Raw genomic sequence first — 27,169 nt, 5'->3', positions numbered from 1 at the left:
TCAAATCATCCAAGAGATCCAATAAAAAGGGCCAGGTCTATGCCACAAAATAGTTGGAAATCTGACAGTTACCAACATTTTTGTTAAAATTTACAAAGTATTTTTTTTTTTTTATGAAACATGCATGAATCAATTGTTCACAATAGGATCTACAACATGCATTTTGAAAATAGTGTTTCTGTAGTGCCTCATTTTGTGTTTGTGGAGAGAATCCGCTTGAGTTATTTATATATGGAGTCAATATATTCTATACTCTTTTAGTAGAAATGTTGGGCTTTTCTGAACTTTTAAGATCAGTTGTCAGCATGGAACTATACAAGCTTATTTGGTGTGGTTTTTGACCTTTTGACCTTGTGTGTTGAGTTATGTCATCACCTACAGGTTGATTTGGATAAACGCTGACCTGTGCAGTCTGATTGGTGTGAATGCTGACTGCCTGCATTTTCATTGGTCATGGAGAAGCTTAAGAGAGTGCCTGAATGCACCCTATCAAAAGACACAAACTTCATTAGAAACACAGACCCCAGACAGACACAGCCTATGGTTAAACCAAGCAAACTGATCACAATTGCACATGTTCTATTCTGTGATCTTCAGCACTTCAGTTTTTAAACTTTGACCTTCACACATCATGAAATTACAGTTGGCGTTTCGACTGTACTTCAATCCTTTTCCATCCCAGATGAGAAGTGAGAATTTTTCGTAATCCCATTTTCCTCTCTTTCTGCTCGTCATCTTTTCTCAGCACAGATGTGTGTTCTCTGTGTTGCCGTTACCAGTAAGTGTTAAACTTTCTGTAATAAAGGGTCATGACCTTACGAGCAGGGTGGAGTGATTGTGATTGAGGAGAGCGAGGTAGAAGGAGAGAGGAGGGAGCGGGTGGGTAGGAGGTATAATGTTGCGTTAGCGTTGCTGCTCGTTTGTCTCTGTCAGGTCCCTCGGCTACGTCCCTGAACTGCTCAACTCTCCGCTTGCTCTCACATTTAGGCTGTTCTGTTATACATCCCTACAGCTTAACACTGACACCCTCGCGCACACACTCCCGTGCACAACATATAGATTTTTCAGTTATGTGGGCATGTTACCAAGGTTCACAGAGACATAACAAAATAGCAGCTGAAGGACATTGATTCTCTCTTTACCCTCTATTAGGACCCCTGTTCATCAAATCAAACATAACTAATTTGAATGATTCTGAATAACACTGAATGGTGTGTGTGTGTATTATGTTTTGGCTATTCAGTGTCTTTTAGAACTATGGCAGGATTGTAGTAGTTTCCTCACTAAGTTTTTAAAACAACAACAGTCTGACTAGAATGAGACAACAAAAGTGCATCGCTCCCATTATGCTCAACAAAGCTGTCTACACTAGAAGCATCTGAATCTGTGATGACACATGAACGCCCTGTGCATATTTTTCGTGGGTTGCAGCGCTGTTCTAGTCAATTTCTTCTCCGCGTCTGTCTGAAATAAAAAAACATTTGTTTGAATTGAGTGATCATATATGTGTGAATAGGATGCTGTGAGTACAACTTTATTTAACTTGTGTAAATGACTGCTGCGGACAAGTTGTTGTGTTTTTCTGTCTGTCTGGTCTGTCTGGATTTTATTAGATTTTCCTTGTTGGTGAAATGACTAAATGAGCTGATGTGTGCCTCACACGCACAGAGAGCCCTGTTTTTTTTGTGGCAGACGTTTGTGTGGCGGCAGGGTGGAATTTTCCAGGCTTTTTGCGGTTGATCTCTGCCCCTCTCAGACTCTCTCGCAAACACAAGTGCCACCATATAGTCAAAACATTCTCTTGTGTTGTCGTCTAAAAACACTAGTATTTCTCTCTCGCCTTCTCCTGTATTATTCCCCTTGTGCCTCCCTTCCTCCCTCTACAGGAAGTAAAATGGTGGCATCTCCTCCAGGCTGTAATTACTGTCTGGTTCCAGTATTCAAAGTGAGCAATTTCCCCCACCGCATCAGGCCGCTGCTCTCTGCCATGTCCAATCAACATCAACACACACATACGCACAGAGGAGAATCCGCTCTCATCTGCATGGAGGGCGAGATAGTGCAGGTGTGCTCCTGTGGAAGAGAGGGAGTGATGGAAGTTCTGATGCTAACTGATCATCCGGACACGTCGTGTTGTTGCATATGTATTTTTGCTGCTGTTTTATCACTGTCTGATTTGTTTACAGTGTGCGTAATGGTGACGGCAGGGACAGTCAGCGCACATGTTCACCTAAGGCATTGTCACTTCTGGCTGTCTTATGATGATGGTGACACATGATGTGGCGTGCAGCGCTGCTGCTTCAGTACACATTTTTACACGTGTATCCTGCTCGGCGTCTCAGAGCATTTGGAACGTGTGTGTAGAACTCCAGCGGTTCTGATCCGCCTACACAGTCAGAGCTGTCGGATTACGCTGCGTCATCTGTGTTGAAACAATAAGCCGTTAGAGAGAAACAGCATTGTTTTCCTGTTTATTCAGGCAGGTCATGCCGCCTGTTCCTTGGTTTTGACTAATCGTGAGTCAGTCTTTTGAGTTCCTTTCTGATGATCTTATTGCCCGCTGTAAAGTCTTAGGAGTGACGACTGCCATTAATTTTGGCTATTGAATCCTGTACGGAGTGTTGGTTCTTGACGCAGTAGCATGATGGCAAGAGTTAAAGCTATTAGCTAACCAAGCTAATAGTAGGGACCGGAAACAAATTGTCCAAAGATTTTTTGTTTTTTTAAACCCATTTAATCCCATGGTCTACGTTCAGAAAGAAATGTATTGTTTATTAGTTGGTAAAGTTGTCAATTGTAAATTGATTTAGGTCTAGGTGAGCATGAGTTTTTTTTCACACAAAAAAACAGTAGTGTAGATCTACCACATTTTGTGTATATAAAGGGTCTGTTGTTAATTTATTCATAAACTGTTTTTAACTCTGATAACATGAGTCCTATAAAACAAACTGCAGATTTTGTTTACAAAGTATTGCTACATTTACATTTTTTTATGGAAATGCATCCAATACATCATACATTTTAAATGTATAGAAGTCATTTCAGTTCTAAACATACATTGCTTATTCATTTGTATATTTATTTGGCAGTCAGTACCTGAACTTTTTGTGAGTGATAGAATGTGGTTTTAATTATGGTTCATAAATAACCAAACTCTGTGTGTGCAGAACTGGATTAAGCACTTGGAAGAGGAGCGACAACCGTATTAAGCTGCAGTGTGTATGTGGCCTCTATTCATACAGGGCAGGATTAAGCACTTACAAGAAGACTGACTCTCTCTGTCTTTACCCTGAGTCAGAAGTGAACTGATAGAGAGTGAAAAAGAGTGGATTTTATTTTATTATTTTTATTTGGAGCTGTGCTGTCTGAGAGGCACTGTACAGCGGGGAGGATTACGGAGGTAAATAAAGTGTGCTCTCAGACAAAGCCCCGAGAGGACAGCATCAGGGACAAGGGCCACGATAAGACCCCTCCCCTTCTTTAATTTTCCTCGTTTCATTTCTTATTTACATTACATGCAGCCGACTTTTCCCTTTTCCATGCCTCGGAGCACGATAACAGAAAGAGAGAATTATGAAGGACGTAAAAAATTAACAGCAGGAAGGAGGAAAAGCAAGAAAGAGGCTTTGCAGCGCTGCTTGGCATTCTTTTTGGTAAACACGAGCTTGACCATGTTTTTGAGCTCTCGTTTTTCAATCCGACTTCTTGATTCGTTGTAGCCGTAGCTCATAAACGGCTGCCAGAGGGGGAAGAGTGATTAGCCGCCTGGTCAGTTGAGGTATTTACGTCAGTCGTTTACGTTACGTCATTTATTTTTTCGAATTTAATTTGAAAAAGTGCCTTGACGCTTGCTTGTCAGAAGCTACACTGGAGCTAATTGAATTATTAGTTTGGGAGAGAGGTTTTTTGTGTGTCTGTTGCTTGAAATAAACATTTACACACCATGCTCACAGTATCAGGCAGAGAATTCTGAGGATTTTATAGTGCAGCTAATTTAATTGTCTTTTTGATTCCCCCCAAACGTCATTCCACTACATACAAATTCTCTCCAGTGAACTTTGTGGGAGAATTGTCATGTTCTTCTCTTTTCACAAATGATGTTATGCAGAATAATGGTTTTAGTCACAATTTACTTTCATTGTATGGAAGTTGCATTTAAACTATTTGACTCCTTTTGTTTCAATTAAAGTGATAGCTTATAGGTTTGGAAAAACGGAAGGTGATTTCAATGGTGACATTTATTAATGGATGAAGTATTTAAATTTAAGTGTGGCCCAGTTCTTAGTGACTATCAGCATTGTGTTTACACAACATCTTGTTTTCAATAAAAGATGCTCTGAGTTTCTGAATGCTTTCCAATCTCTCTCTCTTTACGTTTTGTTTTTCAGTACAATTTTGTTGGGAGAATTCTTGGCCCTCGTGGACTTACAGCAAAGCAGCTGGAGGCAGAGACTGGCTGCAAGATCATGGTTAGAGGGAGGAGCTCCATGAGAGACAGAAAGAAGGTGAGACATACAGCGAAACATTAGTTTTTGATAGAGGATATAGACAGACATTTACTGATATTAACAAAAAAATAACGTCTGCAAAAAATGTACTTGCACCTACTTCATACTGGAGCCATGTTTCAAACTGGTTCTCACAGCAAGACCATCACTGGTCAAATTCACTGCATGTTGTCCTGATCTGCACTGTTCATATGGGCAGATGATTTGTCCATGCTGTGCGGTAGCACATAATAATAAAAAAAAAATTGGGGCACCAGCACAACTTGTGACAAAATTGTTGCACCAGCAGGACATGTCGAAACCAGCTTGCACAAATGTGACCACTTAGTCACAATTTGGAGCTCTCTCAACCCCTCTTCCTCCTTCACAGACAGTGTTCTGCTGACGTTTGCCATTTGAATCCAGTTTGTCCCTAATGAGCCAGTTCACTCATTTGTTCTCTCCAATGACTTTCTTTTCCTATCTCCTGCACACTCACGGTTAGCTCGCACGGCTCCGGCTGAGGCCCAGTTCTATTTCAGGACTGGCTGTGGTAGTGTGGGTGTCAGAGAGAACAAAAGCACATGGTACACATACTAGAAAGTAGGACCCAGTTCTATCTTTACAGCCTCAGAAGAGACTCATTGTGTGATCAGCAGAGGAAGAGCTAAATCCTGAATGATGGGAAATTATGGCTTCAGGTGGAAGTTATGTAGCACAGAGACATAACAGTACTGCCCCTTCAGCTCTAGCAGAGACTTTCTCGAGGGTTGGGTGAAGTGACATTTGTACGTGTAACTGCTCAGTACTACATGCTGAAAAATTTAAGGAAATGGCTTATTCTGTAGTAAGCAACTGTGTGGATTGTTGAACAATTTAGAATTAAATCAGCAGAGACCTTTTTGCCAGGAATCAGCATTATTTGGCCAGTGTAGTAGTCTTTGTCTTTCTCTTCGTATCTCTATCAGCATCCCAGTGGAGCTGTTTTATCAGGAAATCCCCATCACTGTGCATTAGCATTACCACTCTCACACATACATACACACCTGCGCCCCAGCTGTGCTCCCCTCTGGAGAAACCATATGTGTGAACTCAAGGGCTTGATGCAGAAATTGATTAATCCTAGAAAGAAGTTCTCTCTCGTCTCTCTTCCTTTTATATAGTATATATTGCCCTGCTGAATGTAAAACACACACTCTTGTCTGAATGACTAATCTAAAGCTTGCTAGAATACTCCCCAACACAGCGAATGAGCTTTCTTGCTTCCTAACAGAGTTTCTCAGAATAGTCTCCTGACTGATTCTGTCATACTCCCTTTCCACTGAATGTTGCTAATTCTTGGCTGGGGTACCTGCGAATCTCTCGTTTCCAACGGTTTTCAGTGGAGCCAAAAGCTGACATAACTGACCGTTACTACATTAGGGAGCACATTATGTTCCACTGATGTTACTGTCCGCAATCCAACATTGAGCTTGGTCTTTTCTTACTCCTAGTTCATGTTTGTAGTTTTAAGAAAAACATTTTAAAGTGTGTATGAAATGAAAATGTACCATATTTTTTTTAAATGCATGTTATTGGTCTTATTGTGAATGATTAATTTATGCATACATTTTATTTTTAATTTTGTTTAACCTTTTAATTGTTAATCAAAATATTTATATTTTATGCTGGACTTCTCCAATCATAACGGTGTTACAATTGACTGCAAGTTCACGTCCAGATCTGCCTCCATCCTATTAACAATCAGTTGATAGAACCCATCTTACGTCTTTCTTTTTTGTTAATCTGTTTTACTTGAATGTACATCATAATACCAAAGAAAAGATCTTTCGTTACATCTTTAACAGTAATTTAATTCAGCTGCCATATGCTCTATTTGAGGCATGAGAGTTAGAACAGACTTTTTTTTTTTTTTTTTAGAATAAACATAATTGTAAAGAGAAATACCCCAGATCTTCATGAAAGATGACAAATGATCTAACATCACCATTTTTTTGTGCATTTTTTGTCTTGTGTATGTTTTCATTTCTCAATGTTGATAGTGAGATACTGAAACTGACAGTTGTGCGTATAGTTAGAACCATCTAAAGAGACTGAAGAGTTGTGAGCAGAGTCAGGTCTGGGCTGAGGGGGTTGTTTATTTAGCGTCCATTAGCCAAGCTGTTTTTGTGCACTCAGTAATTTAGTTTACTGCTGCCTCTGGGGACTGAGAGAGCGATGGAGTTGTAGAAAATTAGAAGAAAGAAAACGTTGTGACTTTCATTCAGAGAAGTGGAGTGGGAGTCTTTCTCATCACAGAGTGTTTGGTTATAGATCATTCGTGGAGATGCGATGGGTTGTTTGTTAGTGGTGTTTAATGTTTACTCTGAAAGGTAAAGGCATGGATCACCTGAAGTCTCAGGAGAAAATGCTTCATTAGCACTAAATCAGACCGACATTTTATTTAACTGCTCCCCAAAGGTGGTTTAACCCCATTTACCCTCTCAAGAGCTGCGTATATACACCAGTTTGCACAGCCTCAAGAGACTCTATGTCCTCACGCTTGTGGTGTGTGTGTGTACTGAAGTCGAGCTCAGGCCGATGTAATGGGAGAGGACAGGACAGACAAACTCGGGATAATAACCTGTCCCACTGTGTAGCCTCGTCCTCTGATCAAACACTGTTCAAATTGAGGGCTCTCAGAAACCACAGCACAGATCAAATGTAACAGACAGCCACCCCCACCGGAGCATCACAGAACCCTCCAGAGCCACACAGTAGGCTCTCTGAAGCTTTTTTTCCCCTCTGTCCCTCCTCTTTTTATTTTCAAGTCTTTGTTCTTGGTTAAATTGAGTTCCCTTTCTTTTTTCTTTACACCTGTATCACAGCCAGAGTTTCCGCTAGGAAAAAATGGTGCCGGTCAAAGTGACCGGCAGAGGTTTCGTTTTCCGGACATTTTGGTGATATGCCGGTCAAATATCGCCTCTTAATTAGTCAAGTTGAGGAAAACTGGAGGCAGGCTATGTAACTTAAAAAATGACATTATCAGGCCGTATAGAATGCAACGTTTATTAGCCTAACTTTCAAATAGACGGAAAAAAACATGAACGACCGATTGGCGTCAATCAACTTATTATAAATTATAAATAGACGTCTCAGGGGCCATTCACATATCGCGCCTAAAAACGTGTGGAAAATGCTAGGCGCGCCGCTTTCTCTTTTTTTCCAAAGCGCTCGGGCGGTTGCGCTCCGGAGGCGTCTGTCGTTGCTAAACAATCATCAGCTGCGCTCTCCGTTACAACAAGGAAATTTCAGCAATGGATTTCCAACACCGAAAAACACTTGCTATAACTCTGTTACAAGATTTATTTACTAAGAAAAGTAAAAAACGCCGCAGTGTTTGGGTGCACCCCATACTTCAAAAACGCTGCTGAGGTTTCAAAGTAACGGAAAGGTGAGGAAGCTGATTGGTTGGTTCTTGTCACATGACCTGCGGTGCGCTTGCGGCATTCTGAAAAGTTGAGATGTTTTTATATCGATGCGGCGCGGACGCGCCTGGAAAAAACGAGCGCGTCGCACCACGACCGCGTCGCTTCCATTATGAGCGCGCATACCGCGCGTCTCCATTTGAAATAACGAACTTGAGCGCGCAAAAGACGCGATATGTGAGCGGCCCCTTAGGCGTGCGCTTTATTTTAAATGCAGCATGCGATGTTGTTTAATAACTTTCAAACGTAGAGCCTGTTCCTTTATAACATAGCCAAAGGTCGGTGTGTTTTTGCTTTATACATTTTAGGCTTATTCTCAAATTCAGATTGTGTTAGTGAGGCGGGATTATTAGGCCATTTTAATCGGACAATTTGACCGGACAGATTTAATTTTGTCGGACATTTCATTTTTTTTCCGGCCAATGTCCGGCAATTACCGGACAACGGAAACCCTGATCACAGCACACATTTATTATAGGAAACCAGTTCCTTAAAGTCACTATGTAACAGAAGCGACAGATCTTTTCTTCCGTATTGTGATATTCATCCAAAAGGAGAAAAAAAACAAAAAACAAGGCAGGGACCTGGTCCTATCTCTTGGTTGTTGATTGGATAGAGGAAGGAATTATGAGGACCAAATGATTGGAGAAATCTGACATACGTCACCAGAGTGAAGTCTCAATGGAAAATCGAATTGTTTGTTTCCAGTAGGGCTGCCACTAATGACTTTTTATTTTGATTAATCTATTGACTAATTAATCGATTAATCTAATTTCCACAAATTCAGCAATTTTATTTAAGAATATTTTATTAAACCAAATGAAATCCAAATTTCTATGAAGTCCTTTTTTAAAGCAAAAGTGCAACACAGTGCAAGAAGCAAGTGTCCATCTCAGTCCAAATCACTGAAATCAAAGTTCAGTATTATAGTGAAAGAATGACAACATATCCACATGTTCTAGTCTAATAATACAATTATAATCAAGACACTTTTTAAAGGAGTATTTACCCAAAATATTGTTTACCAGAATTTATTTTGGAGAGAAATTTAAATGTAAAATTTCATAGGGCCCTATAGGGGTGGGCGATATGGGAAAAATATCATATCACGATTTTTTTTAGAAATATCACGATTCACGATTTTATCACGATTCTTTGTCATGTTAGTTTTACTATTTTGTTTTACAAGTTGTCTGAGCATTACAGCCAAACTAGAAAGACAAAGACGCATGGAAGATATTTAGGCCAAAGTGGGTGAAGATTAAAAAATCTTTTTCATTATTTTATCTTTCTTATTAAAAAATAAGAACAAAGATGCACATTACAAATACACATAATATACAAATAAAAAAAAAAGTGCTTTATTTTCAGGTACAATAGGTGTATTTAGCAGAGCATTCAATGAAATTGAATGAACAAATATAAAAATAAAACACACAGACTGATTCCTAAAGCAACTGTATTAACGTTTTTCAGTCAAGAATAGTGAGTGATTTTTCTCTTTGTGTTTTGTTAACGTTAAATGAATAGTTCCCCCAAAAATTTATATTCTATCATCTGTCTGTCAATTCTGTCATAATGTTTTATTTTTATACCATCATTTACTCAAAAGTTGTTTTAAACCTGAATGAGTTTCTTTCCTCTGCTGAACATAAATGCTATTTTGAAGAAGGTAGAAAACCAAACAGTTGCTGGTCCTCAGTGACTTCCATAGGATTTTTCTTTCCTGCTATCAAAGTCAAAGTGGACCAGCAACTGTTTGGTTACCCTCATTCTTCAAAATATCTTCTTTTGTGTTCAGCACAAGAAATTAATAGAGGGTTGGGACAACATGTGAGTGAGTAAATAATGACAGAAATTAAATTTTAGGGTGAACTATGCCTTTAATGACAGTCGACAGCATGTTTAGTGTCCTGTCCCTTTAAGAACTGCACGCATCCGTTTCTCTCTTAACTATTTACTTTCATTTTAGAGATAACCAACTCAGTCTGTATGTAAACCTTGTGTTTTGACAGTATTAGCGCAAAAGATAAGTTAGTTGAGTAATCAGGCGCTGTTAGACAGGGTTTTTAGTGCGTGCTTCAGGTGTATGCGCTCAGAAAAAGCGCACGTCAGACCAGCGCGTGAATTAAACATTTAACCATCAAGGCTTGTATGCAAATAATGTACTTTTGCGATCGCGAATAAGTGCAGTGTCCTGTCAGAGTAACTCTATTGCTGTATGTCGTGTTGTACAGTAGAGACGGAGGCGCCAGAACTGTATTTGACATAATGTGTTCTGTAGCACGATACTACGATATTTCTTAAAAAGCAGATCGTGGGGACATTTTTATCGTCCACGGTCAAAAATCGTCATATCGCACACCCCTAGGGCCCTATAATTATATATATATATTTTGTGGTAATAACAATAGATGTAAGTGAACAATAGCCTTTAAAATGACTTAAAATACATATAGTATAATGGCAATGAGGCAATATTTAGTTCAAATAAAGTATCAAAAGCAAGAAATCATATGGTTTTATTGAACAAAACTGTTAAAATACATAATGTAAGAGCTGATGTGCATTACGCATTACAACAAAGGCCTGCAGGGGGCGCCAACAAAATACTCATTGGGATATCGTGACAACATATTCCTTTGTTTCATAATACTCAATTAATTGTTGTAAACTGTCTTTAGAAGACGTATATGTGCTGAATTCTACATAAAAAATCCACAACAATGCCGTGCTATGGGCACAGCCATTGATGGAGGCTGCAGCGGAAGTTCTTTTATGCTACTATTTGAATCTTCCGCTTTTCGAATGCGGAAGTGTGATAAAGGCCTATAGTCGAATAAAATCGACGAATCGCGATAGCCCTAGTTTCCAGACTACTTTGTTGCAATTTTGAGACATTGACATTTATTCATTAAATTTAAATGAACAAAAGATTGTTCATTTAAACACTAGTGAAACTACAAGGACAAGTAACATTTCCAGCAGCTGTATCAGTAAACATTCTGATGTATTTTGCCAATGTTGGTAGTTTGAGTTTTTTGAGTTCCCCCAGTCAATTTTCCACTCCTGTTGAACAGGTGCCTGTAAACTACTCCACATGGGACAGCTGTTCAAGACTGTAGCTTGAGTTCAGTCTGCTCTGGTTGATATGAACAGTATTTATAGCGTGGATTATTTCCAGCCAGGACGTCTGCCAGTGGAATCGAAGCAGTGCCTTTGCATGGTGAAAACTTTGCATGGTTTATTTTGCTCTGTTGCTTTTGGTGCGCATACAGTTAAGATTGACAGTTTGGTCCATATACACATGCCAAAGTTCCACAAACCCTTTTTGCTGACGAGCTGCTTTTGGATTTATTCTTGTACTTTTATGGGTCCGTCATCACATGTGTCTCCCATCACATGCATGTCGCCTCGCCGGTGGTTTCGTATGTCGGTAAACAGAATCTTTGCCCTCTTCAGAGGCTTTCAGGGTTGTTCTTTCTGCCCGGGTCTGCCTGCCCCTCACCCACCCTCAGAGGACATAGAATGACCTTGCTCCTTGATGGGCTGGGGTGGGTGGGTGTGTGTTTACAGTCCATGCCTTTGCTCTGCTCTGAGCTGAAGGTCTCGCTCCATACATGGATGGCACAGCATGTGCTCACCTTGACAATGATGCCGTAGCTTTTGCTTTTAAGAGTACTTTGTACGGTTACAGGCCATGATTGGTCAATATCATTAGTTAGGATATCTATTTTTAATGGGTAAAGTTAATTGGTGCTGTTGGCAATCTAAATCCTGGTGTCCGGGTACTACACACATGTGGTAAATTAGCTAGCGTCAATAACTGCCTGCTTGACACTCCAGCATTGTAGGAGGCTGAATTACACCTTAGTGTAGTGAAAATATTGAAACAGTCCATGCATTGTTGGCTTGTGTATGTGATCATTTCTATAGTAACAGTATCCATGGCAGTACCTTGGAAAGCAGTGTCATAGGCACTCGACTGGGTCTCATTCGGTGAATTAGTAAGCATGTCAGGTGGACCCTTCTCCTCCCCCCCTGAGATCCACCACTCTGTGCTCGTTTGTGAAGCAGGCATGCTAATTGAGGTGTCTGACTGAGCAATGATCTGAAAGCATCATGGAAAACATGGGGGGAGGCACAGATGCCGACATTATACTTGTAATCAATGTAAACAAGAGGCGGTTAGGGCCGGTCAAGTGGTCTTTAAACTACTTTACCTTGGAATCCTGTCTTTGTATTACTAATGGTTTCAGGCATAAAGGGTGTTAGATTGGAAGATAAAATTTGCTATTTTGCTATGTTACTGTATAAAGAAACGGACATGGTCTTGTCTTTTTCTTTCCTTTTTTTTTTTATACCTTTCATCCATCAGGTTTGTAGTGTTGCTTCTACTCTGAGCTAAATGAACTGTCAGGCTCTTGAGAGGCGTTGAAATCTTGGGTTATGGGTAATTGTTGGTTTTGAAAAAGACCCACCCTCAAGAGTGTGAAGCTTCTTCTTTACTCAGTTTAGCCAGCAGGGTAGTTCCTAGAGAACCAATTTCTCCTCTCGGGCCGTTTTCCTGGTTGCATTCACACCGGCAGCAGGAACTCTGAAGCAGCCGACAGAGATATCGTTTTGCGTGGCATTAACAAATGTCAACAACCGGTGAATGAAGGACACCGTGATCAGAGCTGTTTTTGCTGTGTCGTGGGTTTCATGATAACGCAGATGGAATGTAAATGTACAGTTTACGCGATTGCATGAGCAAAAAGTTGGGCTAAGAGCCTACATTTTTTGACAACTTGCAGTGTTACATATCATCGAAGTTGAGAAAAGAACACAACACTGCAGAGAGGTAAATGCCGTTATCACTGTTTTCCATGTTCATGGAGTAAATATGTTTACATGGCTTTTTAAAACTGCCGGGTAGCCAGGGTTTTGCTTGCTTTTGCCAATCAACGTGCACTTACGTCACTGATAGTTCCAATAGAACTGTTTTAGACCCTACTCTGAAGTAGGAGCTAATTTAGTTCCTAGTTCCTGCGGTGCGAACACACCAAAAGGCTTTCTTTTGAGGCCACTGTTAACCCAAGCCAATCAAACGGTCATGCACACCAACTGCAGGCCATTTTACATGATCGCTGGGAGAATTGTTCTCAAAGAGCTTCACTGCTTTTCCTGTTCTGATGAAAATTTTGATATTTTTGAGTTTTCAGTTTGTTACACTTCATTGAACTTATACTGAACAAATAAAGTCTGCAGTTGGCTGGTATGTAGAATTTTTTTTATTTTTTTTTATTATTTTTTTTGCTCATGAAAATGCTTTGTTTAGTGAGTGCTAAACAGCATATGACCATACCTAAAATTAGTGGCAGAACTACTAGTTACCAGAATTAGTTTTTACAGTAATCTTCCTGCATGCGGCAACTGATGGAATATTTGTAAATGTGGTGGTAAATATTCTACTCCCAACACGTGCTCTTGGGTAATAGCTGCTGTTTGAAGAACAGCTGTCTTTAACTCAATGTGAGGCTGCATCAGACTGCCGGCTGTTGTCTATGGCAAGAACATGTCACACTCTCTCACACTGACTCAAAGTTGGATGTCCTGTAAAAAATCCTGTCACCGCTACTAACATTCTCTTTCTCTCTCTCTTTTGTTGTCTCCATTTCTCAGGAGGAGCAGAACAGAGGGAAGCCAAACTGGGAGCACCTAAATGAAGACCTGCACGTGCTGATCACAGTGGAGGACACACAGACACGTGCCGAGATCAAGATGAGAAGAGCTGTTGAAGAGGTCAAGAAGCTACTGGTGCCTGCAGTAAGTTGCAAACACACATTTATACTTACCAAAAGTATTTGTGCTAGTGGAAAGTGATTTGCTACAAATGTTTTGACCTCTCAGATCTTCTCTGCAGACCTGCCCGAGGCTTGGGCTTTGTAAGGCAAGTGTTGGATTTAGCAAAATGCTTTATGCTGCTTCCTGTTCTAGGTTTGTGACGCCTTTGTGCATATGGGCCAGATTTTAATCCCACCCCTGACCCCTGGCTTCGGTCTTCTGCTAAAATTTGATATTTTTATCTCAGGCTCCCAACAGAGAATAAATGGTGCCCTGCAACCTGCTTCCCACATATTTCCGCCCCATTCCACCTTTCTATTCTCTGCTCCTCCTTCGATTCCCGCAGGGGGTAGGGGCGCTTAAGTCAGGGTCTCTGGCTCCAGGCTGTTTTGCCTGCAATGAACAGAATGGCTGGACAGCTGCAAGAGCCTTTTTCCTATCAGGCGACATGGTGGAAAGGCTTCGACCGCTGAAACCTGGCCAAAAGCAGCCATTCCACCCAGCCATGTGCCTCTCGCTTCATTTCAGAGCGGGACACAAAGTCCTTGGCGTTCTGACTGCTCTCAGGCGCTCGCTTTCTCCTGTTTCTTTGTGCAGGTTTTTTTCCAACTCTCTCTCTAGGCCAGAAACCCCACATTTCGCCTCTTGTTTGGGGATTTTTTTCCCCCCTTCTTTATGCTCATATCTCTTGTTCCGTTTGAGCGGGGAGGCCTTAAACCCTCCACACACATGCACGAGTACACACACACGCTCGTCAAAGAAAACAAACATACACTGCCGGCTGAGTGTGACTCATTCTGTACAGTGAGTGTGGGTGGGAGATGTGTAAATGGCTACATGCTCTCTCCAAATTTTCGCTCTGACCTTATGCACTCCTGAGATCAAAGTCATCCTCACCGTGTATATCCTCCTTAAACACATACAATCCATGCTCAGGCTCTCAGGAGGCCTGTGTTTGCTCTACTCAGTTTTCATTCAGAGTTACACAACGCTCTTGGTCTTTTTATACAAAACTGAAATCTTTCCCAGAACAGATTGTTTTTGTAGTGTAAATGTAACATACTATACATGTGTATCTAATATTTTAATTTACTTGAAGGGATAGTCTACCCAAAAGTGAAAACTGTCATCATTACACCTTCATCGTGACTTTCTTTGTAAAATAAGATGCTTTTACCTGTGTCTTGACAAGTTTGAATCGATTTGCTTTAATATAAGAGGATGATTTTTAAGTGACACACTGCCTGCTGCAAGTTTGTGGTGCTGTGACTTGCAATAGTAACGTCCATGTGATTTTAAGGCATAGAGGTGGGTGAATGATGACAATTTTCATCTTGGCTGATGTATCTAAAGTTTTGCTGTACAGATAAAGCCCCTCTTAAACATGCTGGTTCTGTGTGTGGCAGATTGACTCTAATGCCCTTTATCATGCCATGCTAAACTGGATTAAATGACAAACAGTCCATCTTATCCCGTACAGTCTTAATGAAGGATATCTTTGGCTCATTTAGAGGCATGAAATTGTCTTATTAAATACATCATAAAACAGACGAGGTCACAGTCTGTTTCCCCTCGGCTCTCTTCATTTTGTCATTGTGGAAAGGATTTGATTGGTTAGGGCAGAGAAAAGGGGGGCAGTAGCGTCTCAGAGCTCTCTGAGAGAGGCTCTCTGTTTTATAAACATCTGCGATATTGATTTTTTTTACCTACCTTGAGAGGCAGCTAGCACATTACCGCATGAATCTGTAATCCTGTTTCGGGCCCTGAAGAGTTGCCACAGCCGAACGGTTCCCGCTCGCAGAGACCAAATTGAAATTTTCAGCCTTGCTCAAGGAATCAGTTCCACACACAGCATTTGAATGATCATCAGACTTGGAGAGAGTGCATGAACGGCGGATATGCGCACGCGCAGCCTCAGAGGCCAGGGTTGGAAGGGGGTGATTCAGAGACTTAAAGGCCCTGTGAACTTTTCAACTCCCATCGAGAGACAGAGAAAGGAAGAGACATCGAGAGAGAGATTTGAGTTGAAGGTGGGCTGGTAATGAAGGTAGTAGCGAGTGAGAGGATTAAGGCAGGAACGTAATGGAAGGAAAAAGATAAGAATCGAGCCACACTTTTACATGCGGATCGCTTCCCACAGTTCTTCTCCAGTCTCACTTACCCTGCTGTCTTGCAGATTTTTAAAATGTATTGGCTTATTTAGTGTTTTTATTTATTTTGTTATTCATTTAAGTGCTTTTTTTAATAATGAATGTCATTTATTGTTATTGGTCATAATTTTAATATTGGTGAATCCCTCATTTTATGAATAGTATGTTTGTAAGAAGCATTCATTGTATATTTAAATAATTATGACTGTTACATGTCAAGTCACCTTTATATAGCGCTTTTAACAATACAGATTGTGTCAAAGCAGCTTTACAGTATTAAATAGGAAAATAGTGTCAGTAATTATGCAAAAGGACAATAGTAAACACTAAATTTTCAGTTAAAGGCAATTCTTTGTTGAATTCAGTGATGTCGTCATCCAGCTCAGTTCAGTTTAAATAGTATCTGTGCAATCACATCATCAAAAGCACATTAAAATCATCTTTTGATAGAATGAAGAATTATTAGAATTATTATTATTAGAATATAAGAATTTTTTTCATACTTGTGCATCTAAGTGTAAAACTGTCCCGGCAAGAGCACAGGATCAATTTGGTGGAAAAGGCATACCAGAATACTGGTCTAACAGTTTCTCTTACACCCCTGCCCTCTGTGTACCACTTCACTGGAGGGACACCCTGTCTTTGTTCATAAAAGTGCTGACACGCACATGTGTAAAACTGCAACCTATAAAACACTCAGCAATGTGTATCTACAAATCCATATCTTTTTGAGTTTGACTTATGGCATAAAATTCAGATTTAGAGCTTTACACCATAGCCCACAGTCAAATTCAGTTTTATCCAGTTTGGTACATTTACAGCTCCGTAAATGATCAGTAACTTTAGAAGTCAAGCGGTTCACTCAGTGGGAGCAGAAGGCACAGGAGGGCTGATGAATCTTTCGGAGAAGTGTGAAACAAATCGCTCTCTGTAAGCTGTGACGCTAGTACCCTACTGCTAAACAGACATAAGAGGAAGGTGGAGACAAATGCAGGTGTGGGTTATGGACACTGATAAAACACTAATTGTAGTTTGTGAGGTAAAGTCTTTTAAAGTCACTTTTTGTGTGTTTTGTAGTATCTTGCTCCATGAGCATTGAGTTTAAGATTGTCAAGTTTAAAATAGCTCCATTCCGTTGTCCTCTGTCCAGCTATTTCTGAACACCAGATCACGTCCTATGTGAACGCCCCTAACAAACGCGTCTGCTCTAGCTATTCAAAGTTTCCTTAAGATCATTTACAGTCTATTTTTAATATAGAACGCACATCCCTGCTATGGTCATGTATTAAATGTGTTTTAAATCTGTGTTATGAGGTGCTAAAAATAATTACTTATTGTTAGAACATCCACCAGTGACTGAAAATGGTATTGGTTAAACACTAATCAGCGATCTTATCTCTAAAATTGGATTTGCTAATTTCCATTTTAATGTGCTGAATGTAGATCAAGCCATGTGTGTACTTTTAATGCACTTAATTATTGCCAATATTATTAGGCAGCATCACCCATTCCATGTATGACAATTTGTCTTCTAATCATTTGGCATTGAATTTGCTTACTTTCCTAGTTTCTCAACGATAAGGCCCAGTTTTTGAAGACCGAGATAGCTGCAGGATTATAGCAACTGTGCTTACGAGGCTGCTCTAATCTCCAGCAGATTCCGTGACAAGCTCCGATGCTACAAACAGAGATGCGTTGTAGTCCGGGGACACGTCTACATATCAGATCCCTGTTAATTTAATTTACCGGTTTATACACCAGCCCATTTGGAGATGATCAGAGAGAATAAAACAGTGTGATTCCTTCCTACGAAGCAATTAGCCTCTCAAATGTGTTAAAAACCTGACAAATTGGTTTTCTCATTAGGGGTGCTAAACCCAGGAGAGCTGACACCCATGATGGTGTTGTGGATTTAGATGTTTAGAAGATGCATTGTCAAAATTGCCAAGAGCGATTCTGTGCTATAAGGTGACATTCCTCATTTGCCCTCGAGGTGTGTGTTTGAGAGAGCGAGAATCCAGCTAACAGACAGCAGGAAGTCATTTCTAATGTTTGACAGTAGCTCTGTTGGTATGTGAGGTCAGTGCTAATCCTGCAGTCACAACATTCTCAGAGGCCCAGTGAAAGGCCTTCTGTTAAAATGCTAGATATTCACCCTAAATACCCCCTCACTGCGAATGGTATGTTATATCCACAAAACTGTACTTTAGCATGTCTGCTCCCAGTTGGCATCAGCGCACTAGGGAATGATGGGAAATAGAAGCTCACACCTATGACATCTCATTAAGAATCTAGGCCACTATGTGTCCATTTCCTTTACCTCGGCTAATTAAAGTGGCGTATCAAAATATTTTTCTGGGTTATTTTAGTGTCAGTGCACTGGGTCGGCCGTCGACAGGAGCCGAGCAAAGGTTTAAAATCGTAACGGTGGACGAAGACCTTATTTAAATTCAGTACGGTACTGCTAGTAGTTTCTTATGTGGATGCCCCTGGCTATAAGGCGCATGTAGCATTTCGGTCTCTCTTTGTGTTCAGTTTTTGTCAGGGAGGCACTTCCTGCTAGATTGTGGCATATCTGTAGTAACAGTTTTGCCTCCAGAGCTCAGTGGCTTTGGAGTTTTACGTGGGTGCGTATAGTAGCTGTAGCCCAGCAGTCTGGCCCTTTCCTTTATTCCTTGCTTTGTTATTGCTTTCCTTTTTCCAGCATTTCATTTCAACTCCGCTTGCGTTTGTAGGCAGAAATCGACTAGAGAACCAACTTGATGCTCCCCGTGTCCTCCATGATGCTTCCAATATCTTAAAAGGCCACAAAGGAAGGGGGAGGGAGGTGAAAGAAGAGAAATAGGGAGCTTCGCTCACACAACGCTTCCAGCATCTCTCCGTGAATGGGCTCGTCCTTGCCTGTAACAAAGTGACTGGGTTAGCAGTGTTTGCACTGTAGCCTGAAGCCCTGTTCCCTTCTCTTGTCTCTCTTCCTTTCTCTCTCACACACACACACACACACACACACACACACCCCCACTCTCTCTCACACGGTCTCTCTTAGCACATCTTTTATCCCGTGTACTCCAATAAACCATCACATTCAGCGCCTCTGCCGAGCACAATGAGTCCCCGATCTGGAGAGGTTTCAAGCCTCTCGGAGTTGTCATGGGTGCTTTGCATTTGTAATCTTTTCCCAATTCAGGAACGCAGTTAATTTCACACCATACACCTGGTTATAGACCTCTCACTCACTCTTAGGCTCAGAGGAAAGGCAAGAGAGACAGATGGTGCATAATATACGACAGGCATCATGGTCTGTGGGGCGTAACGTCCTCGTCAGCCAAATTCTTGCCATCAGCTCGCATGTCTTGTGGAATGCTGCCTGAAACTAGGACTGTTCTGGGCGGCCAACTCATCGTGATCAATAAACACCTTTTCTTCAACACGCATAATCTCTCACCTCCTATCAGGCCCATGTGACAAACCAGAACAAAATGCCATCTGGCTGCTTGCTGTTGTTTCGGCATGTGTGGTGAGAGTGCCACCAATCCAATTCATAGCTTTCAGTCACGTGACCGGCTCGAAGACTTGGAGGGCAAAACATCCATAGAACTGCTGCACAAGCCTGTCAATTTTGCATCTGTTTCCCAGCAGCAAATATTTAGATCACCTCTCAAAAGAATAAAACAAAGGTATTTCTGAACAAAATGCAAGTTTTGGCCATTTGCCATCCATATTAAGCACCCGCGGCAATATTTCAATCATAAACAGTGCGACAAAACGTTGTAAAAACACGTAAAGTGCCATAATATATTTAAAATGGTAATATTAAAATATCAAATTCAGTATTCACCATATTATTGATGCATAGTTTACATAGGCAAGCAGATGAGGCCGGAATATGAACGCAATCCGTTTAACTGTTCAGTGTTTTCCTTCTAATGGTTTTCTATGGGAATCCATTTAATGTGAAACTTTGCACATTGCAATTATATTCTGGCTTCATCTTCTTGCCTGTACACAATATAAATCATCAATAAGGTGTTTACTGAATTTCTCCTTTTAATATGCATTTTACTACATTATTACTTGATGCAATCTGCGTAAAAATAACTGGCAGTCAGTGGAGCAAAGCTTTGTTTTGCCCACCAGGTGGGTGTTCCTATAAGGTTGTGATGTCACGTGAAAACTATCAATTGCTAATCGTTCTGTTTAAAATAAATTCATTATCATTTTCTTACTCTATTTTATCGAGCACCTCTTAATTTTAAAGGATAGTTCTTCCTGAAAAGAAAATTCTGCCCCCATTTAGATGTTGTACCAAACCTGTACGATTGTATGTATTCTGTGGAACACAAAAGAATATATTTTGAAAAATGTTGAAAGTCAGTGAGGTCTAATATTTTGGTTTATTGTATAGGCAAGATGGTTATAAAATTATTTTGTGTCTCAGAAGAAATAAACACACATTGTGTTTGGAAAGACATGTAAATGAACTATCCCTTAAAGCATGCAGCTGCATTTATCCTTGGAGTGGCTGGAATTTAACTGTATTGTAGTTGACTACTTCAATGCGGCTTGAGTTTCATTGGGCTGAGATCATTGGTGATCTTGGAGGACAAAAGACAGGAAAAAAATCGCAGTGAATGCAACCACCTATGACGACAGCCTCCTGAAATGCGTACAAGTTGCCCTGCAGTTCAATGTAACCCATCCGAGAGTGCTCTTGTGTCCCTGTTTTCAGAGCATTTGTCGCATCCGATCAGACTCAAGCCCCAGCTGCAGGGTCTATAGCGTAGGATCATGGGTAAAGGGGAACATCCTCAGCCGTGAGCTTGTAAAAGCCCTGTGCACTGCCTCAGTGATGTGGCTCGTAGATAGCTGGAGAGCCATCAGTACTCATTGCTGCTCCTGCATAAGTGTTGGAACAAACAGAAAAAAGGGTCAGGGGACTTGATACTGTAGACGTGCTTAAAGCATAATATTGTATTCTGCATGATTCACTGTAAATTGGTGCCATATAATTTATTGGCCCATATCAGGTATTGGTCAATATTGAATATATATTGGCCTGTAGCAGTCCAGAGCTTTTTTCCTTGAAGCATTGGCTAACTTTTTTATTTTTCCAACATCTGATGGTGCGATATGGTAGCTGGTCCTGGCAGTTTTAGTATTAGAGGCCCAAGAGGTGGAGACTGTTATCCTTTTGTTCTATGTCCTGCTTTATTGTAAGCTCTCCGTCACTATCTTCTCCTTTACTTTCTGTGGTCTTCTTGATTGGAGCCATGGTTTGCCCCCCAGGCTTACTGACCACCAGAACCGCAACAGGAAAAGGCTTCTCTTGGGGTCTGTATGCTAATCCGGCCTTTGCTGGCAGCAGCTTCAAACGCTCCGTTGGACTGGCAATGGAAAGAGCAGACCCAGAATAGACTGGGATTTACTGTGTGCCTATTTTCACCTGAGCACCTGCCATTTTAAAGGCACAAATTCAAGCGGCGATGTGCAAAGTCAACCACTTCACGCAGTGCAATGGGATTTGTCTTTTCATTTTCAGCTTTAAAGTGATTTTCCTGGCATAACAAGTGTCACTGCAAATGAGACCGTAGTTTCATAGTAAAGGAGACCGGCGTTTATTTAATGTCTAAAAATCACATTTCACATCACATTACTTTAGATGCTCTCGTCTGCTGTTAAGCTGTTTTGTGGTTGAAAAATAGGCCCGCTAATGTTAATCGCCTTTCTGAAATGGAAATTATAAACTGATGCTGTAGTGAGCGTTTTATTTAACTTCTGTTTTTTTGACTGTTCTATTAGAACGTCTTTTTATGATACTGATGCATAATTTACAAAGACAGGCATCATTTTGTGCTTTTGGGTTAATGCCACATCTCGGCTAGCGAACATGCGGTCTTAAGTTGTTGTTCTCTCTGTGATTTCAATTGCCCACTCTTCACAGACTGCTATGGCCCTGTAAAGTGCTCCAACAGTGACCCTGAGGGCCTCCCAGTTATCGGCTAACTACACATTTCAGAGTACGCTGAGCTGCATAGCAGTGTGCAACTGCAGCATTTAGCTGGGGTAGAAGTGGTGCTACAGTTTTCAGTGTTCTCCCAGGTCTAGTTAAGCGGGTAATGTATTTTCAAAAGAAATGATCGGTCAATTTGCAACAAACCAAACAAGCTGAACGCAACAACTCACAATTTAAAAAGAGTGGCCATCTTTTAGCCTGCACTTGCGCCAGCCCAAATTAGCTGTACTCTAGCAGCACTACTCCAGGGGAAGAACAGGTGGCCTTGACCCAGGGTAGGTGCCCTCCTGTTGGGTAGAGCTCAGTTCAGGCATGCCACCTCCCTTCAGACCTGCTCGCTCTCACTCTCTCAGCAGGTTTGTTTAATCTGCTCACTTCAGATGAGGCACAAGAGCCTGAAGTTCAGTCAAATGATTGTCCTTGAAAGTGTGACAAGAATTTTATCGAGCAGTTTGCTTTATGCCCCATACTCCCACCCACCCGCCCCCCGCCCAAAAAAAACCAACATTACTCCCAAGGGAATGCGTACAGGGTGAAGGCAGATATGCTGATAATTTAAAGGGTTTTTTTTTTGTATAACCCTTTGTGAGTGATAATACAAAATTTTCTTTTCTGACTGTAGCTGTGCTGAACTGCCAACAGAAAGCGTTTGTAAAAATTATATTTACTCAACTGTACAGAAACTAACAGATAATTCTTTATAATATGAGATGGAGCTGCTTTAGTTTCATCTCCCCTCCAATCCTACACCCCTTATTGTAAATCTGGGAGTGTTTCTGCTAGATAAAACAGTAGAAAGTAAATCTGTAGTGTTTTTCAATGAATTCAAGTTCAAAGTGTAATTTTTCTTTTAAGTGAATATACATGTTTGCATACTGTACACTATAATGTTTTGATGCCTAAATTCACTATTTTTTTTATTTTTTTTTGTGTACCATTTTATTTGGGCAAAGTATTTGATATTTTTAGACACAATTTTATTACTCTTAGTGCTAGGTTGCATCAGGAAGGGTATCCGACATAAAGCTTGTGCCAAATTCAAGATTTTATTTGTCACATACACAATTATACAGAATATAACCAGCAGTGAAATGTAAGGCAGTGTGGATAATTCCACTGTGGCGGCCCCTAACGGGAGTAGCCGAAGGAGAGAGAAAGAGTATAGAATTTTATTATCAGTCATTTATCGGTTACCAGCAATAATGTGACAATTATCAGCTCAGTGTCAGAATTAAAATTTTATATTTATATTAATGCATCCCTAATCAACCCAAACCTTTCACTAAACCTTTTTTCTTCAACTTCTTTCAGTCACTCAGAGTGAAGGATGAGATTTCAGAAACAACAGTCTCTATGTGTGATATGTTTTACTCTTGTAGAGTTGAATGCTGAAATAACTCAAGATGTCCCGAATAAAGACTCTGAATGGGTATTGGTTATAATCATAACTTGTTCTGGAAAGAGGCGCAAAGTCAACTAGCGTCTTTGAAAAGTTAAAGAGTCAATCCCCAAGCTCTCCTTCCTGTTACAAGCTATCAGGATAAATAACATAAACCTCTTAGTTTGCAGCCCACCTCTAGAGGTTAGTCCAGCCCCTAACTCTTCTGAAAACAGTTGGCTGTAATCTCTTCTGGTTCCCCCTAAAAGACCCCCTGCGGACATCAGTCCAACTGCATTTCCTTTTAACAGGCCACTAATCCTTTTACTTTGGAGAGAATAGCTACAGACTGAAACGCCAGTGTTTGTGCACAAGCCTAGTTACGGGGATGTTTTTGTGCCCCCCTTTGGCTCTCTGCACTCCCACCCCTGTTACATGGTGTCTGGGCTAATTATCCGCTCATTCAGAGTCAGATGGGGACAGGTACCTCTAGGATCAGCCCTGGCATCTAGAGAATGCTCTCGAAACCAATCTCGCAGAGAGAGCCAGGAATGGATTCCTTTCATCTTCTCGCACTGTTTTCGAGGGCGGAACAGGATTGTGTTAGGACATACGTTTGCGGTTGTAGGCGATACCTAAATGTGTTTGCATGTAGAGCATTTTATATCTTCTATCTTGGGCCACAGTTAGCTGAGTCCATAGGCAAGAAATGTGGAAGTAGCCGGTCCAGTCTGAGAATTTTCTCCCATTTAACTTAGATTAGTTTATCCTGACCTACTCTAGGAGCTTTTTTTAGTTGCAATTTGGCCCAATACGTCTCCATTACTCTTCATTTGTAATCTCATTTTGGCAGTACACAGTGTGTCCTGAAGTCAGCAAAACTGAAAACGTCATCAAGTTTGTGTGGGGACTCTTTCACATGCAATATGTTTTCCAATTTTGTTCAAGCAAAACATTTTTTCATGCAGCATGCATTTGGTATATCAGGCCCTGTGCCTTCTGCTTGCTAATATATTGGCCCTGACCCACAGAGCAGTTTGGCTATCGTAGTAGAGACCTTGACTGCACTGGCCAACACTTTTCATTTCATGCATTTGCTTTGCAGCTGCTAACCTTGACTGTGAAGTAACCTCTGCTAGGCCGTTGGGCAAGGTCTGTTTTCAAATTAGCCTCAATATGGTCCATCAATCCCCACTGCATGTTCAAGGGCCAGTCATAAGAGTGCTGCTTTTATTGGGATTTGCAGATTTATTTATTCAGGCCTTTTTTCCTCAGCTGATTCATTCCTCTCGACACCGAACACAAGGTTAAGGGGGTTGTAAAGCGGGCGAGGTTGGGTCACAGTCCAGATCTGACAGCCCAGGCGGCACAGGGAGCACGCGGATCAGCTTTGACTCTCAAATCTCGGAATCTGATGCAAATCCGTCAGTATTTAAACCTCCAGATCAGCCTTCCCAAATCCTTTCAAGATATTCTCGGCTCGATTGGGTGGCATTAAAGGATCATAGGAGCAGAACAAAACATCGTCTGGCAGCGAGAGGGAAAGAGGAAGAGGGGAGGGGAAATTAGAAAGCGAGAGAGAGGAGTGCGAGTCTACTGAAGATTTTACAATGTGTTGCACCAGTGGAAATCATGGATCACATTAATGTTCCCTCTGTTTTTTTGCACCCCTCCCTCATCATCTTCTGTTGTGCTTTATTTTGTTTGTTCGCTCACTCTGATCTCTGTCCTCACATCCTGCTCTGGCGAAATCCAGCATAATCCCACATGGATGCCTTTGTCCAGTGCATGTAAGCATCTGTGCGACATTTTAAATACAGCTATCAGGCCCAGACCTGGCCTCCATATTATATGGTTGTCATTTTGCAGACCTTTTTATCCGAAGCGATGTACATGACACATTGTGCGTCTTACCCTAGGGGAAAACTGCAACATCTAGAGATCAAACCTCCTGCAACCTTAACAAGTGCTACTTGTAACTGCTGGATGTATTGAAATTAGGAATACTGTGAGAATACTTGCTATAGATGTGGTGTTGTATTATATGTAAATCCGTGTTCATGACCTTTTTAAGGTGTAATAATTTTCAAATAATCTATTATTGATTATTTAATAAGATGCATTACAGTATTTTAATTTTTTCATGTCGCTGATGATACATTGAGGATATTGATTGCTCTGCTTGCAGGCTACTTTTCAGTGAAGGTTTCCACTGAAGTCCATTTGAATTACTATCACAAACCAGGGACATATCTGTGCTTCACACAAAAAAATAAACCCTCTGTTCTGTCAACTAACTGAATGAGAGAAATGATAGGGAATATTACTCCGAAAATTTCTCAAGCTGAGGTTTAGTTCCATTCAAGCCAGCTGTCGGAGCGTTTACAGGGCTTTACCTCTACGCAGCTGACAGGAGAAGGGTGGTGTAACTGCATGTCATGTGCCGTAATCTCTCTTCGCTGGCTGGGTGACTGCTGAAGTTCATGCTAAAGCTGTAACGATGCTGTCAGGGTTCTGAATCATGTAGATTGTGGGTGGTTTGATGGCGAGGGTATAGTTGAAGAATGTTTATGCGGTAAAGGGAACTAGGGAAGAGCTGGAAGTGACAAAGTTAACTGTATTAAGTCCTGAAAATGTATAATGTCAACTTTCTCTCTTCTTTTTCTGTCTCAACATTCTTAAAATTTGTACTTGGATATAAACTAAAAAAAAACTGACCTGGCTCTGTGTATGTAGTATTTCTCTCCAATGTTTTAAGGTAAAAGCATGAAAGTTTCTCTGCTGGAAATAAGCACGTGCTGGTGGACGCCGGCCATCCCACAGATCTGCACTGAAAAGGAAATGGATTTGGAAATGGCTGTAAACGTTTTATGGAGAGGAAATGCTGTACTTCTGTGCGTGTAACAAAATTGATGTGCTCACAAGCGCTGCTGTCACAGTCTAGTGTCCCCTGTCCTCCCCCACGGCCAATGAGAGCTGCTTCACTCCGCTGCCCTTACAAATAGACCCCATTGATTGAATCTGATTCCTGTGGATAGAGCAGGATTATTGAGCGGCCTTCCCTGATGTCTCTCACCCAGAGTGTGTGTGGAAACGTTCACTCTGTGTCCGCTTTTGTTACTTAAATCAGAGGGACTCCCCTGAGCCTCCCCCCGTCTGATGACACACAGTTCTCTGTAAATGTCGCACTTCCTTTATTTCCTTCCTCCCTCTTTCGCCTAGGAATAATCTCTGCATTTTTTACAAACATCCTGAGAATACCTCTAGCCCAGGAGGAAGAAGCAAAGAAAGAGGGTGTTATAAAAAAAAAAAAGGGAAAATTGGCCTGACATCAAACAAAAATGTCCAGTTTATACGGTGACTCTGAGAAGCAGCGTCATCAGCCCTCAAAGGAAGTCTGTGCTCCACTAAACCCCAGTGTCATTGCAGGCTTGTGGGGAGTTACTTTTAGTGACCAGAGGCACTGCAGCCTCATTAAATACCTTGTAGAATAAGCCAGAAACAAAATCTTCGTTTGTGGAGTGAGAGAAAATCGACTCCATCTGCATTCATGGCCAGCACTGAGCTGTTGTTATTTGGATTTAGAGCTGTGCCAACCACACAAAGTCCTGCTCAGCAGAAATGAGTGTGGTAGTTTATGGTGTTTTGGAGCTTGTTTGAGTCGTTTATCCTCTGCCTCACCCCTCTTACTGGAATCAATACGCCCAACTGCCCCAGACCTTGATTTCCTTCCTTGCACTGACCCTCTATTTGAATCTGCTCTAATACAAGGAGTTGATGCTTTTGTTTTTGCTATGAGTTATGGATAATGGTTTGTTTTTTTCCATTATAATGGTTTATATAATGAT

The 27,169-nt window shown here is 41.0% G+C and overlaps 1 protein-coding gene across 8 annotated transcripts in view; it reads left to right on the top strand.

Annotated features, from left to right (window-relative positions):
• LOC306886372 (protein quaking-A) overlaps window positions 1–27,169 on the top strand; it is a 122,299-nt gene that overhangs the window by 35,748 nt on the left and 59,382 nt on the right. For all 8 annotated transcript variants that reach the window (XM_079443420.1, XM_079443416.1, XM_079443418.1 and 5 more), the window contains exons 3-4: window positions 4,389–4,505; window positions 13,619–13,762. In XM_079443420.1, the coding sequence (XP_079299546.1) occupies window positions 4,389–4,505; window positions 13,619–13,762 (261 nt within the window). The remainder of the gene's footprint in view (window positions 1–4,388; window positions 4,506–13,618; window positions 13,763–27,169) is intronic.

This window comes from Barbus barbus (assembly GCF_936440315.1).
Source record: "Barbus barbus genome assembly, chromosome: 20".
NCBI lineage: Eukaryota > Metazoa > Chordata > Actinopteri > Cypriniformes > Cyprinidae > Barbus > Barbus barbus.
This window is presented reverse-complemented; position numbering and strand designations above follow the sequence as displayed.